Source organism: Melanostigma gelatinosum (genome assembly GCF_949748355.1).
Source record: "Melanostigma gelatinosum genome assembly, chromosome: 15".
Classification (NCBI taxonomy): domain Eukaryota; kingdom Metazoa; phylum Chordata; class Actinopteri; order Perciformes; family Zoarcidae; genus Melanostigma; species Melanostigma gelatinosum.
This window is the reverse complement of record NC_136648.1, coordinates 9,383,669-9,400,335: the sequence shown is the minus strand read 5'-3', so window position 1 is coordinate 9,400,335 and position 16,667 is coordinate 9,383,669. Positions and strand designations below refer to the sequence as shown.

The following is a 16,667-nucleotide window of genomic DNA, read 5'->3' as shown; positions in this document are numbered from 1 at the left end:
TCTATTTTCATTGGTGGGAAAAACAAACAGAATAATCAATATGAATGTGTTTCTTTCTGGCCAAAACTGGGGTGACATCCAGTTGAGGTGGGTTTTTAAAGCACACTGAGTTAAACTGTCTGACTTCTGAAAAACTGCTTTTGAAGATTTGATTGTGAGTCAGGTTTTTTCTCCGCGGCTACGATGATGAATAATGCAACCTCGGCTGTCTGGGCGTCTCTGTCAGATTGTTTAGAGCAGCGTATTAACCATTTAGTAACCATCACCCAGGTGTGAAATAGTCATATCGATACTTTCTCCCTTTTTAATTGGAGTGAATGGCAGATGAAGCAAATATTAGCAGGACAGAAATGTAAAGTGACAATCCCTTAAAGTAATACTTCACCCACAAAATGACCATTTGTGTGTCAATTACATGTTCCATTGAATTCTTGAAGAAAACTGTTTTTCTCGCATGCCTCCATGGTGAACGAAGAATCAAAAAAAGAAAATTCTTGATGAAGTGATAACAGCAAAATGACATCAAAACATCCGCTTACTTGAGTGCCGTATAATCAAAGTCTCATTCATCAAGTCGTCTGCGCACTACTTCACAAACGCACGCATCCTAAGCAAGCATGAGACTGTTCAGGCAGAAGAGTTTCATTATCAGATGAATTGTTACTTTTAACAATTGTGAAACCCTTTTATAAAGTTTAACGCATCAAGAAAACATTAGTCCTCTCTGAATGAAACCTTTCACTGTTTAAATGTATTCAAAGTGAGACCTGTTGTGCAGACAGTTGAAGAACAGCATGTACGATCTGATAAAGAAACATTAAAATCAGTTTTACTGAACTCCCCTCGTTCTCTGTGTGTCCTGCTGACAGAATTAACCTTTCTGAGGCTCCACGCCGTCTCGTTCAGCGGGCAATCTGTCAAAAGTTGGACCCCAAAATTGCACATGCCTGCAGCTGTGTGCGAAGGCCTCAAACGGACAATGAGCGACACAATGGGCCCGGCTGTGCCATTCGCTGAGAGGTTGTCATGCCAACGATACAAAAAGCCCAGAGGAGACTTCATATTGAGCGAGAGCTTTGCACGGAGGCCCTTCACTTCTCCTCACTTTCTGTTCCGTCATGATTCACGTGAGGGGAAAGGCCCTCAGTCCAGAGCGGTGTTCATGCTGGAGGAACAGCGTGGCAGAGGCCGGGTGTCAAGTTTTTTTTTTTTTTTGTTGTTGTTGGATTTTAACTCCACTATTGTGCGAGTAAACAGACAGTCCCATTGTGCTGAAGAGGGTGACGGCCGTTTGAACCCTAAACTAAAGCAGCGGGACCGTCGCTCAGGCCGCCGTCGAATCAGAAACAAAACGTTCAGCAACATTTTCAGAAGGCGTGAAAACAACTCAACGAGAGTAATACGAGAAAGTACATTCAGGATTTGGCTATGCAAGTTGTGGAAACCAGTGATGGAGGAAGTACTCTGATCCTTTAATTAAAATTCCCAGCCGATCTAAAAATACTCCATTACAAGTCCTGTATTTAAACGTCGACTTAAGTTATAGAACGGAAATGGTATCAATGAATCAAAGGGGAAGATGGAAGGCTACATTAATGTGAGTAATGTAGGCAGCAGACGAGGACGAAGAATGCTTGGGATGAAAAAGATCTCTTTTAAAGTATCAAAAGTACTCGTTCTGCAGACTAATGGCCGCTGGTGTCGAATATAACACGATTAATACTGATGCATTGTAGCTGGTCGAGTTGGAGTGAGTTTCAACTTTTTTATTTGCAGTTTGGTTGTCGGGTCCTAACGGTCACAAGATAGATCTGAGGGGACGTGTGATGATTGAAGAGGAAGGAAAGACGAAACGGTGCACAACATAGAAATAGAATCTGGGTAGAACGGACATTCCGATTCAAATTAATGTAGCAGGATGGTCTGAGCGGCAGCCATTTTTATTTGTACCATTGCCTTTGGGACTGTTGTAGCGGGCCAACTAAGTACAAACTAAGCAAGACTCTATAAGTCACGGACTCACTGAGGTGCGGTTTAAAACGAGCAGTGGAGTACCAATGTTACGAAGCGTAGAGATCCAGATCACTTTGTTCGGCTAATTTTCAGAAACCAATGTAACATTTCCTTTTGAAATGTGGTCGATAAAGCAGCATGTCATTGAGTTTTCCCAAATGGAAATGGGAATATTGAAATGCAAGACAAATACCACATTTGTCTGTTCAGGTTTTTTGCGCTTATCGTTGTCCCGTGATTGACCCCGACCAGGTTACCCAGAAGCCCTCCTCTTCAACGTACAGTACATTTCAAAATAACAATGTCCAGTCGGCTTCAAGTTCAGTTAGACCATCTGTCTGTCCTTTTGAAAAGCACAAACAAAAAGACGCCATTCATTTGGTGCCTCCTTGATTCCTCTTTTGTTTGTGTAATTTGCTTTGGATGGGCCCAGTCCCTCTCTCACACACACACAGAGCCCACTCACAGCGGGGCTTTGCCTCCACACAGAACGGGATGTAAAGCCCGGAAACCTCTGGGTCCCACAACATCTGAGTAAGTCTCTCTGTCTCTCTCTCTCGCTCGCTCTCGCTCTCTGCCTGTCTCTCTCTCTCTCTCTCTCTCTCTCTCTCTCTCTCTCTCTCTCTCTCTCTCTCTCTCTCTCTCTCTCTCTCTCTCTCCCGCTGAAACAATGATGGAGGATTTTGGGCCGTAATCCTCCGGCAGCTTGCGGTTGAGGAATGTTGGAGAGGAGTTATAAAGCTTCACACACACAATGTTCTGTTCTTCCTTTCAGATTAGTATAGAAACATATTCATTTGAAATGTTAAAATATGTTTGCAATATTCTCTGTTTTCCACATATATTGAGATGTGCAGAATGTGTTCCAACACTTTTCTTTTGCCAACATTTTAATTTAACAAATCGTCACAAAAATGTATTTGACACTTGAAATGCATTGACTTACATTCATACCCTAACATTAACCCTTACCACTACATGACTAACGCTGACTTATGTTGCGTTCACACTCAAAATGCCATGTTCTGTTGATTTACAGTATTCTCCCACAATGCAATGGAACTGCTCGTTGCTGGAAAACCAATTAAAAAAATATTGTTTCTCTAAAGATAATTGGCTATAAAATGTTTAGAATAACTTAATTCTGCCCCCCTCCCCCCCACAATAATTTACAAGCAGGCGCTTAGTGTTGAGATGTAAAAATTGAAATATGGATTAATTCCAGGATAACCGTCTAATCAACAGAATTGTAACATCCACATCATATCACATCAAATGTGAACAGCACAGATATCTGATGTATGTTACATTTTTTACAATCAAATATTGGCCTCAGGTATCAGTTTAACACACGCGGCAGTTTTGTGTTTGTAACTGAATTAAGGCGACTGAGTTTCACCAACTCTGACTTTAAAGCATCGACGGCTGGAAGGAGGGAGCTGGTCACTGCTGACAGAGCGGTCCTGACGGCTGGATGTCGACAGGCAGCAGTCGAAGAAGACATTATGGCACACAGGGAATTATTGATAAACTGCTCTGGCATCGTAAAGGTTGATCTATGAGGTGTGTGTGTGTATATATATATATATATATATATATATATATATATATATATATATATATATATATATATATATATATATATATATATATATATATATGCAAGTTGCAAATGCAGTCGTCAATGTTCTTACCAGTCGTGAGAAGCAAAACTGTAGTATTTGAGTATTGGTCTTGAAGATTTTGGGGCATTTTATTTTCTTCCATATTTTTGGAAATATTTCAGTTGCAAGGACAAGCATATTTAGTTCGAGGGTATATCAGTTGATGTTTTACTCTGCACGTGACATCTAACATTACATTTCTAAATGTTTCCTTAATTTTAGGATGGAAAGAGCTGTCAGTTTCTCTTCTGTTTAGCTTTGAAAGAACTGTGCATGGGAAGAGTTGACTCGATGTGTGAAGGCTTGTTGGTGTTTTGTGTCTTTGTTTTTTGATACATTTCCTTAATTGGTTTCTATTTCAATCCATTTTTTGTGGGGTTGGTGGAGAGTATAGATTATTCGGATTGGATGTTGTGTGTGTGGCTGCCACAATATGTTTTCATTTTATACATCTTAATGATATCAAGGATGACATATGACCTATGAATGACCTATGAAACTCTCCCCTCTCAGCATAATGCACAACAGCATCATAAAACTCTTAAATGACCACAAAGTTCAATCAACATCTCTGTAGAAAGGCTGTCGACAGAAACGTTATGGAATAGTGCATCATGCTTTTAGTAAAGAACATTATTATTTTTAATAATTTGTAAGGTCAAGAGATGCAGAAAGTGTGTGTGTGTGTGTGTGTGTGTGTGTGTGTGTGTGCGCGCGCGCGTGCGTGTGTGTGCGCGTGCCATTAACAGACAGAAGGCAGGAGAGTAAAAAGGGCATTTTACAGGAAATCATCAGATAGCAGCTGTAGGGGACGATTCCTGCCACATGAGGGGGCCGATCAACTGCTGAGCTTGAAAGGAAACGGACAAAGGCAACAATAACAGATAAAACACTTCATTCTCAGCTCATAGAAATATCACAGATTGAAAATATACATCAGGCAACATTAACTTCCTCCTCCAACGACATGAGACATGGAGCTAAAAGCAATTCTGTGGCGAGTTTGTTTGACATTTTGGCAACAACAGCCTCATATATCAGCTTGGAAAAGCAACCACTGACATTTTATTTCAATCAGTTGTTTTCTACTTTCATTTCTCCACCTAAAATAATCATTTTAAATGTCTCAATATCGACGGTATACATTTCTGATCCCAGCCCCTTCATTCAGTTCCAACAAGTGCACAGATGCTGACCCAGAACCAGCCGTTTGTGATCTGTCTTCATGTGTGCTGTTGCGTAGCAGTGGCGAGTGAGGCGTTTGTTCAGGCGGCAGCTTCACATCTCTGGCTGAACAGCTCCTCCACCACCTTTGGGTCGGCCAGGGCCGAAAGGTCGCCCAGGTCCTTCTCGTTGCGGGCGATCTGCCGAAGGATCCGCCTCATGATCTTCCCTGAAGTGGAGCCAGAGTCAGAGAAGACAGATGTTGAGGAGGAGGAGGAGGAGGAGGAGGAGGAGGAGGAGGAGGAGGAGGAGGTTTTAAGAGGTTTACCTGAGCGAGTCTTCGGGAGCGCGGGAGCGTTCTGAATGAAGTCTGGCGTGGCGATTGGTCCGATTTTCTCTCTCACTGACAAAAGAATACAGAGAAGGAATCAGTGCAGAGCAGAATATAAAGAGAACATGTTAAAACTGACTGCTTTCATTCACAGGTGTTTGTATCGGCATTTCGGCTAGTTTGTGAACAATATGAGCTTTATTGTTCACCATATTGTTCTCATGTTTTTAATTGTGCCTTGTTGTGTACAGCTACACACTCCTGTACAAAGCTTTATTCTGATATAGGTTGATATAGTACTTCCCTCCCTGGATCAATAAAGTGGTACGTTGTCTTATTTGAGAGGAAAAACATCTGCAAATGCAACTGATGTTTCATGATCAATTATTCAATTTGGAAAATCCACATATTTGAGAAGAAAGAATAAAAAAAACCACAATTTACATCACTTTGACTGGATTTCTTTCCTTCAACCCTCCAGCAAACCGTCCCCTGTGTCGGAGCCTCACCCAGTCTCTTGACCTCCTCCACCAGTTTGTGGTTGAACTCCCTGCTGTCTTTGAGGGTGACGAAGCAGTACAGACACTCTCCCTTCACCTTGTGAGGCCGACTCACTACAGCAGCCTCCGCCACGGCCGGGTGCTCCGTCAGAGCTGCCTCCACCTCCGCTGTGCTCATCAGGTGACCTAAAAGACACAAAAAACAGCAGAGTAGTAACAATGCATAACAGAGCGATACTTGAAGTGGAAACAATGCATGCAGAGCTGAGACATGTGAGCGATTCTTTCAGGTTTTAGGAGCCGTGTCTCAGTCAGGAGGCTTGAACTTAAAGACTTTGAGATATTGGGTTTGGGAGGGGTCCTTTTTTTTTTTTTTTGCATTTTTGAGTCAACATTATTACTATAAATATTGGCCCAAAAGCATAAAGAAAAAACTTGCTACAGTTAAATCAGTATTTTACTATTCACACAGCCTTCGTCGGTCGCTGTGTTATCGGACAGTAACACAGTACAGTACCTGACACATTCAGCATGTCGTCTATTCTTCCTGTGATCCAGTAATAGCCGTCTTTGTCCCGCCTGCAGCCTGAGAGAGGAGAAAACAAGTAACATGATCAAGTACATATTTTGGTATTAAGACACTTCTGACATATAGTCTGCGTTGCAGGTTTGTGAGCTTGAGTATCCAGACACAAGACGGAATAGAAGTGTTTGAGGCTTACCATCACCAGTTAGATAGAAGCCAGGGAACTTCTTGAAGTAGGTGTTCTCGAAGCGTTCGTGGTTTCTGTACACAGTGCGCATTATTCCAGGCCAGGGCCTCCTGAATACCTGTAACAAACGTATTAATTATCAGTTACACACACAGTACATATTGTTTTTTAAGCTTAAAGCCTTTGAATGTTCATGATTTACCGTATTTTCTTTCTTGCCTGTCTACTGTGTGTGTCTGTTGTTCTGGGCAGCGAACTGCTGCACATGATTTCCCTCACAGGGATGAATAAAGTTGCATAGAATTGAATTGATACTTACGAGATAACCCTCGCCCTCGCCTTCCAGTTCCTCTCCGTGTTCGTTGAGGATTGTGGGCTCTACTCCGAAGAAAGGAAAGGTCTGAAACACGAGATGTGGATTTAATGTGAGATAACGGTGCTCTCTCATCGAACAGCTCCTGTATGTTTCTTTCCATTCATAGTCTGCATCACAATCTAAAGCCAAATAGGAACGTTGCATCTCCTGCATTGGTTTAGTCCAACCCTTCCTTACCAGCATGATTTGTGTTGATGAAACCTATCGGCGAAAGATGTTAGTTTGTTTCAGATTTACATACAAATATTATGAGATAACCAATGTTGTCACTTACAGCAGAGCCTGGTTTCAGCGGCGTGGCAGCAGGCAGAGGAGTCAAAACATGACCTCCCTATCGAGAAATAAATTCATATTTAAAGGAACAGGAAACTCAAAATTGTGTATGTGTGGCTTAATATTGGTGTGATTCATGTTTATTGTTTTGCCATCAACTTATTGTTGTTATTGTACTGTTGTGCTGTTTGGTCACAGAGAAAAACAGGTCCAAATAGTGTTTCTGCTCCTCCTGGGCGTCCCCTTTGACGTGCGATTGACAGTTATTAGATTAATTGTACATCTGTGAAGTGTTGGACAGTGTAAGACTATTGCAGGTGTACATTTGGAGGGTTTTTCCCCATAAAACTTCCCCAGATTAGAATCAGTCAGAGTTCAGCACAAATACACTTTGCATTTGGTTTCTTGTTGGTTGGACCTTGCAAACTATACAAAACAAGTTTTTGCCGTTTAAAAATGAAATGATGTTTTCAGTAACATCAACTGCTTTACACAGTTCATCCCATGTATTATTATATACATATCAAAGAAACGTGATTCTAAATCCAGTCTCTTGTACATTTAAAGTAATTCTCCTGAATCTGAACTCAACAACATATGGACTGAAGTGTTTTTCAACCCTCTAAACATGAGCATGAGCACTCACGGTCTCCGTCTGCCAGAAAGTGTCGACCACGGGACACCTGCCCTGACCGACGACCTCGTGGTACCACTGCCACGCCTCCGGGTTGATCGGCTCACCAACAGTACCCAGAATCCTCAGGCTGGAGAGGTCATACCTGGAGGAGGCAGGTGAGAAAACGTCCCTCAGATATCTTCTGTATTTCATCATTATGTTGTCCTGACGTACCGCTCTGTGACTCTTGTAGTAGTCTATGTTAGCTTTATTTGTTGTTTGGCCTTACAGGCTACGTGTTGTTTTTGAATGCTGGTTGTGTCTCTTGAGAAATATAGAGCTTGATCCTAATGAGACCAACTGATGGGTTAACGTCGCATATTAATCTGTGATGTTAAACATATTCCACGAGTTCCACTTTCTGCCATATCTACGACTTCAAATGAGTGATTTGCTGTTTCTAAGACATTAGTGCCAAATTATGCACTTTAATTCTGGCAACTGACATTTGGTATCACCTTCACCAGTGATGTTTTACATGCATAGTGTTGATGTTTTGAATTAAAGCAATAGTTTGATAGAGTTTATTTTTTTAAAGCTTCTTATCTTTGAAGTGAGTGTTGACAGACTAAGACGTTGAGTTTTCCATTTATCCGTTGTTTTCCGTTTATTTATCATTTTGAAATAATGCATTTAAAGTAATTCTTAATCACCAAAATGATCACTTGTAAATAATCACTCACACCGTGTCACCGTGGACTCTTGGAGCATGAGACTGTTGATGCGGAAGTGTTTTGGATGGTGTGGTTTTAGCGAAGATGCATGTGTTTGGGAAGTAGTGAGCATACGTCGGATTATAATGCACAAGTTGTATGAGAGTTTGTAAACCGATGTTTTGACATGTTTTTTTCTGTCGTTGAACGCGGCCCACATTTACTTCAATTCACCCAGACTTTAACGGTCATTGGGTGAAGTATTCCTTTTAGGATTCTTGTGAATTTAGTGTTGAAAATTCATGACAAAGGGATGTTCACACTGTATGAATGATGATGTGAGTGATACCGTTTGCTTTTTCACATCACCTCTGAGGAGTTTGTCACATTAGAAGTGAGAACAGAAGAGGGACGTCTTAAAGATGTGCATCTACATGTGAGAACTGTTGTAAAAATGCACGCAAAGATCACATACAAGCTGTGTTTTGAAAGTCAAACTACTGCGTTAGCCTCTGGAAAGTTTTTTCTGAGCTGCTGTGGCATTCAGAGGATGCAGGCGCTCACTTCTGCAGCGGTTCCCGTCCGTACTTCATCAGCAGGCGGATGGCTGTGGGAGCTGTGTAGAACTTGGTCACTTTGTACTTCTCAATGATCTCCCAGAACCGGCCGACATGAGGGTGAACTGGGATACCTTCAAACTGGAGAAAACACACATGCATCTTAAAGAAGCTTTTAAAGGGGGCCTCTATGTCTTCTAATGGATCTTTCTGGATTTTTAATTCGTAAAAGTCTCTTTCAGACTCACCAGGACGCTGGTGGCGCCGTTTGCAAGTGGGCCGTAGGTGATGTAGGAGTGGCCGGTGATCCAGCCGATGTCGGCGGTGCACCAGTACACATCATCGTGGTGATAGTCGAAAACGTACTTGAAGGTCAGCGACGTGTAAAGTAGATACCCGGCAACAGTGTGGAGGACACCCTGTACGGTGCACAAGCACGGGAACGTGAATGAGGAGGTGATGGGTCAGCACAAAGACAGCAGACAGCAAAAATAATGGGGCTGGCGTGAGCGTGTGTGTGTGCGCGCGCGCGTGTGTGTGTGTGTGTGTGGGAAAGACAAAGACGCAGATCATTTCCTACTATCTGATGATCTGAGTCCTGTGTTTCATGTAATAACAACATGTGTACACAAAATACAAAAGCAATTGTCATGCTTTCAAATTTCTAGGAATGCATTTATGCTTATGAGAAAAACATTACTGATCACTGTTTTACAGCAGAGACAAAATATGAAGTGAAAGACGGCACAGTGAACACCATTAGACTCTTATCAGAGTAGAAAATAAGATGCTGTGATTTCAAAGAAAAAATTGAATGCAGAAAATTGTTTTTTTTGTCCTGCAAATGTCCTGAGCTATTCTGTGTGTTTCTACAATATTCAACTGGTTTCATTGCACATGGTTCATCTTACCTTGGGTTTGCCGGTGGAGCCGCTGGTGTGGAGGATAAACAGTGGATCCTCAGCATCCAGCCACTCGGGTTCACACTCTTCAGGAGAGTCTCTCATCACCTCATCCCACCACACGTCACAGTCCAAGTCCCAGGGGGTCTGAACGCATCAGAACAAGGAACAAACGCAAGATATAAAATCACTCTTCATATCAACTTGAATCATTTGCAAAATACAGGTGATAACAGACCATGTCAATTATAAACTGACATGTCATTTGTTATCAGATTTTCTTGTCCAACCATGTGTTTTTAGTGATGTCAAACCAAAACATAAGGTGGTAATTTTAAAAACATATCTACCTGTAGTTTGTTGCATGCAGCTCCGCTTTTTGTCCTGAGTGCATGGTGCTTGATGACGAGGCATTTAGTGACGCTAGCTGACGCTCTGCGAAAAGAAACAAATACATTTTAAAAAGGTTTTGTGAGAGGCAGTGAAAGGCATCAAGTGCTTGTGTTGCCCTGCTTTGCATTAATTACAAAAAAACCCCACCAAAAGTCATGAAGTTTAATTTGACATCGCATGTCAGTATATAGATGAAACATCTCAGAGGACTTTACAAAAGGAGCAAAATACAACACATTTGACCCTTGATTCGTTTGAGGAAAGACTCTAAAACCAGGAAATAAAGTTAGAAACCTTGGGAAGAGCAGCAGAGGAGGGATCTATCTTAAAACGTATCATCAGAAATGAGAAATGAGAAAATTAATGATAATATGAAATAAAAAGGTTGAATAGTTTCAGGAAAGCTCTGTATTATATGGAAAATGTGAGATCTTGATTGAAAGATTTTAATTGTACTTTTGTTTTGCCACGAGGCTTTGGTGTATCACACATCCCTTCCCGGCTCATGTTGCTATGGGACACCAAGCAGTTTGGGCTTTCCTGAACGATCTGAACTTCCCATGTTGCCTGGCAACCCCGAAATGTGGAAGCCGGGCAGTGTGTTTCCTCAACGTCCTTGATATCAGATGATTGTGTGTGTGTGTGTGCGCGTGCGCGTGCGCGTGTGTGTGTGTGTGTGTCTGGTGAGTCATATGCCAGCGGTTGAGTCCATTACCAGCAGCTAGTGTAAATAAGGGCGGTTGCTGAGAACCGAGAAACTTGTTGGCCTTTCAGCAGGACCTACTTTTCCCTGCACTTCTCCAGAGCCTCGTCTGCAATCTGTTTCAGGTTGATCAGCTTCTCTCCTCTGTAAACACCATCTGTACGTCACAAAGGGACGGAGAGACAGCTGATGAGCGGTGCGAACCATCAGGGAGAGGGTATTTAAACACTCTTTACAACTGGAAAACCATCTTTACGATCCCTGAGCGCTACAACACATCACATCCTGATGCTGCTCTGTCGGACACACCTGCTGTCACCAGGACGCTGCTCTGAGCGTCCACCATCCTCTCACACAGAGACTCGGAGGAGAAACCTGCAAACTGAGCAAGAGAAGATATACAAGTTATGGCCTTCAGGGATAATTCTGGTTTGTAACAGCTTGGGTCATACTGTCATGGTTTTCGCCATCATTTCTTTTGATTACATGACAAGTTGTAAACAAGACAACGGCTTTGTCTGATTACCTAAACCTCTAAATTTAAACAAAGAAATCGGATTGTAAACTTTGATTGACGATCAATTGATCGATTAGAATGATTAAAAGAAAAAGAATGCATTTTATTTCTAAAGCATCTTTCAAAATATTTCTACAAAGTACAATAAAAGCAGCACACATTTAAAACACAAAGAGAATGAATTTAACTAAAAGCCAAACACTTAGCACATAGTAAAACAAAAGAAAGTGTCATAAAACATACATAAATGTCATTTTATGTTCATTTGTGGTCATTTTGAGTCTCTTCCTGGTTGCTCCGTGCCTTTTTGAGTGACATTTTGTAGGTGAAGTCTAGAGGGGCCCCTTACGCTTTTCATCCCGGGGCCGGTGCTCGGTTCAGTAATCCATCCCTTGATTCTTCGTCTCACAAACTAAAAGTTGCATTGATATATTAAACCACACCCATGACTTTATGTCTCTTCTCTTCTTACTGTTACACTATGTTTTAGATGTTACCATTATTCCTGGATTAATACACAGTGGCTGCAGTTCAGCAACAGCTACAAAGTCTCACTTTGAAGTGCAAACAGTCTGACGCACGCTGTTCTCTCTCTTTACCGTATAGAGCAAAGTCACCGTGTTCAATCTTACATCATAAACCAGACCTTGATAATAATTATTTTATAAGGTTTTCATCTGCTGCGTCCACCGTCAGACGTTTGTGTTCTGGCCAAGGATAGTTCACAGAGTGTAACGTTTCTGTGTTGATGACAGCATTATGAATCCGGACACTGAGGACTCTGGACGCAGCAAAATGTCACTGCATGACGGGCATTGACTGACCTGTCTGACTCCATCTATGATTTAATTTCATGCCAAGCTTAATTTATGATTTAATATTAACAGTCGCATGAGATTTCAGTAGGCTGGCTCGTTGTACCAGCGATCCTTATGTTGCCAAGTGATGTCGACATCAAGTATAATTTAAAAATACAAAACTCAGAGTTGGAAAATGTTCAAGAGTGACCAAGCACAGACATGGTCACTCACACCTAAGTCTGCTTTATGACTTGCAAAGGCCTGTTTCTGGCAGACTCATCTTGGAGCCGCCTGGAGATATTTTTAACAGGGCTACTAACCTTTGCATGGATGCGGAATGTTGAAACTCTAAAATAGTGTTGACTTACTGGCAAAACTTCAAAGACTCTGTCGCCTACCAAAGCTAGATACAGCCTGTAAGTGTCTGACCCATATATTGAGTGCATGTGCTCTCAGTGCTGTGGCTGCATAGAGAACAGCTGATAGGAGCAGGGCAAACACTGCTAACCTATACATGTGGACGGCAAAAAGGAAAATTGACACAGATTGGATACCAGATATGGTTTAAATATTACCATAAAACAATGCTGAGTGTCTCCTGCTTGGAGCGTCATTTTTCATATTACGAAATAAAATCTTGTTTTCTTTCACCAGCTCACATTAGATGATGCTCCACCTTTATGTAGCAAAATCTACTCGTCTGCTTTTCCAAAGTGGGTGAAACAAAAATAATTTGCATGAAAAATTGGATTCTTCATCACACTTCTTACCACAATGCAGTGAACAGCGCCTATCCGTGCACAGGCCAACATAGTGTAGACCAGCTCTGGGATCATGGGAAGGTAGATGGACACCCTGTCTCCCTTTTTTACACCTTGAACACAGAAACAAGCAGATTTGCCGTTTTGGATAACGCAACTCACATCTGGGCTGCTTCTCAACTCAAATCAGCAACGGCAAAGTAGCTCTAAGGTGAGTTTCAACATGTTTAATATGACAGATCCTATACTGTATGTATGTCTGATGTGCAGAGTGCATTGGGCATACCGCATAGAGCCACATAGTAGCATCTAGTGTGTTGCAGCATGCTGGTAATTATCATTGTGTCCTCCTTTCCTCATGATTCTACAAGCTGAAACATGTTGGAATCAAGCAAGGATTCTGGCATGCGTTCAAGTATTTCTTGTTTTACTCAAACTTTGAGCTGCTGAAGGTCATTTCAAAGGATGACGTAATTTTTTAGCCACAAACCAATTAATGTTGATTTAATTTTGTTTCGGTCGAAGATTTCTCACCCATTTGCTTGAGGACATTAGCACAACGGCAGACCTGGCTCAGCAGCTGGCGGTAGGTGATGGCCATGTGGTGGTCGGGTGAGTTCCCCTCCCTGAGAGGACAATGTACAAGGGGAGAAACACAACCCAAATCTGTTACTGTCATGCACAACCTGTCTCAGATTATATAAAGCGCTGTCTGTGTGTGTTAATCACAGTGTGTTAACCTGGGGATCAACTACTTTTAAAAATACTTTCATGACAGACACAGAAACCCTCCAGATTCAGTGTTTGTTCTAAAATGACCTTCTCTGAAAACATTGTGTTGCCCTGTAAGTTTGCTGAGTTCACAGGGGAGATAACCTGTCCCAACTGTTGCTGGGTCTGTTGGGTTTGGATGTTTGTCGAAGACATTTTTGGAAAGCTACGTGGCACAATGTTTCACATGCCAGCGAGCAGCATATTAGCAGGCCTCTGGTGCGGAACAGAAGCCAAAACTCTCTCAAACCTGTGCATCGACCTTATCGCCATGGGGGTAATAATTACAAACACAGCAGTGAAACTGCACTTCTGAAAGCAACTGCTATTGAGGAAGTGTGTGTATTTGATTGTCTTTACTTGTCTTCATATACTGTTGTCTGCCTTTTGGCAAATATGTATCAGAACCAACCAAATCAAATGTGGAGTTCCACAGGGGTCAATCATTGTACCATTTAAATTCAACTGTTTAATGCTCTCGTTAGTTCTGAATGTGCATTGTGCAAGGCAAATGATTGGATGTTATTCCTACATTTACAAAAATGATCAAACCAAATTTCCATTTGTGTTTCTAAAGATGACTAAAAGTGGTTTTCATCATTGTTGTCTGCTGCTGAAACCCAAGGGGTTAAATCTTGATGTGGTCAAGAAATCAGACCTAAATCTGACTGCCCATGTCGGGACAATAACAAGGCAACATATTACCACCTTAAATATACAACTCAGTAATAAATCACCAGATGATTTATGAGCGAAATACTTGTGCGACAGTATTCACCCACAGATCCTCTGAGGTCCCCTGTCGTACAATCCAAACATGGTGAAGCTGCTTTTAGCTGCTGTGCTTATTTCGTATGTTTACCATTGCCTTTAGACTTTGTGCTGTTGTTGTACATGCACCATACATTTCAGTCTTTTATTTATTATGCTCTTTTGTTTTCTTGACTTTTTCTTTAATTTGTTTCTTTTAGTCTATATTTGATTTTTTTCATGTCATTCATTATTTCAGTCTCAATATCTTATGTGATGCTTTCATCCTGTATACATCCATCGGTTTGTTTGCCTTGCCTGTTCTTGTTTAAAAGGTAAACCTGACATTGAGATATCTTCTGCAGCTTACAGTTATAGAAGCTAATGCATAACTAATAGGAACTTCAGCCCGGGACACCTGTTATCACAGAGCGCTGAGACCGTTCTCAATTTCATGCAAATAATAGATGCAGTAACAGAGTCAAAGAAATCGATACATCTCACTATGAAATACTTCTTGGTGTCTTATTGTCTTATTGTTGTATTTTGCAGCATCCTACCATTTGAGATAGTTTTGTAAATGTTTGGCTAAGGTGTGAACTAAAGCCACATCAGTGAACAATCCATCTGGCCATTTATAACTTGAATATAACCTTGGTACTACAGTGGGCAGACTGTATTCTCCTCATATGACGTGCAGAAACCGGTATGACAAACACTTGGGCATATTACATTTGTGCTTTGATGTAGTGCAATCAGCGTTAAGACACTCGTGTGGGCGATGGCTGGTCTGCGCTCTGCCCAGTTTCAATGAACCCCTATTACTGCTGAGGTTGCAGAACCACTATTTGTTGTTTGTTATGCCTTTTCTGTTGACAGAGTAAATATGCGCCATAATATGAAGTCAAAACAACATAAAGTAGAGCCTTTTAGAGTTTAGTGGAAGTCACAAACTTGAAAGTGTTCAGTGAGAAAATGTATGAGCTTACATCCAAAATATTGACATTAAAAACAGTCGTATTCTCAAAACAATCCTTTTTGTACTGTAATAAAACACAGGACTCTTAGAATTTGCTGTAATGCTAGATTTTAAAACGTGTTGTACCCAAATCATATGAACTTTGACGAAAAAATCCTGTTGAATGTTCTCTGTTGATTCAGAGGACAGAAAAATGTAAGCACTGACATTGTGTTGTACTAGCTGAGGTTTGCTTTGGTGCACTGGGGTCGGCACAAGGGACACAACAGTTGCTATTGCCAGGAAGTATTTTCCATCAAAGTCATCATTCATGGCAGACAGAAACTGTCGCTTACCAGTAATAGGCAACCTTTTCACCAAGATTCCTCTCCTTCACAAGCCTGTCCAGGACATTATAGCACATGTTGGTTTTGGCCCCTTCCATGCATTTCACATAAATATTCCCTTTTGTCACATCAAAGTTGTACTGCAGCATTGGTCCTGTTGCTGGCTTCTTCCAAGAGAACTCATCAGCAATCTCTTTCCAGAAAGCTGAAACAAAGTAAGATTTCATGTCAGTGTTACAGGCTGCAGACAGGGCAGATAAACACAGAGAGATACGGCACAGTCAGGCTCAGTGGGAAACTCTGCAAGCACTGCATTAAAAATACAGTCGTGTTTGACCTACCTTCTGGATTCTCAAGAGATTTCCTGTACAGTGCCAGGTAGGAGTTAAAATCTGGCACATGAGCATCCCCCTTCAGGTCATCAGGAGGGTAGTACATTTTTTCCTGGGATTCAGGAACAACCATTGTGGAAGAACAGATGCCTATATCATCTGCGAGTGAGTCGTAATATAGGCTAATCTGGAGTCACAGCTGATCTGTCTGGATCCTCCTGAGTAAAGTAAGACCGCTACAAGGCCTCTTGTACTGAAGCAACACAATTCAGCATGCAGAGAGACCCACCTCTAATCCCTGAGCTGCAGGCTCACTCAGTCTGTTTCTGGCCAAGGCAGCCAATCGGCCTGCAGGGTGCAACACTCCCACTTTTTCATTGGACGAGCCCCCTCTGGCCTGTTGATGGCATTATTTATCCAAGCAGCAGGACGAATGCTGGGGATTCATGTATGCATGAGGTGGTTTGATTTGACAGGGTGGGTGATGGGGTGAGAGAGAGAGAGAGAGGGAGC

The 16,667-nt window shown here is 41.7% G+C and overlaps 1 protein-coding gene across 1 annotated transcript; it reads right to left on the bottom strand.

Annotated features, from left to right (window-relative positions):
- Positions 1-4,584: 4,584 nt before the first annotated feature.
- On the bottom strand, positions 4,585-16,287 carry acss2l (acyl-CoA synthetase short chain family member 2 like; the record flags this gene model as incomplete). The annotated part of the gene is made up of 18 exons (XM_079284422.1): positions 4,585-5,070; positions 5,170-5,244; positions 5,682-5,858; positions 6,190-6,258; positions 6,395-6,503; positions 6,705-6,785; positions 7,036-7,092; positions 7,681-7,813; positions 8,928-9,061; positions 9,169-9,339; positions 9,832-9,969; positions 10,173-10,257; positions 11,000-11,075; positions 11,228-11,300; positions 13,006-13,109; positions 13,531-13,622; positions 15,832-16,027; positions 16,164-16,287. 18 exons carry the CDS (start codon positions 16,285-16,287, stop codon positions 4,943-4,945), a joined length of 2,022 nt encoding a protein of 673 aa, XP_079140548.1. The 3' UTR covers positions 4,585-4,942.
- Positions 16,288-16,667: the final 380 nt, after the last annotated feature.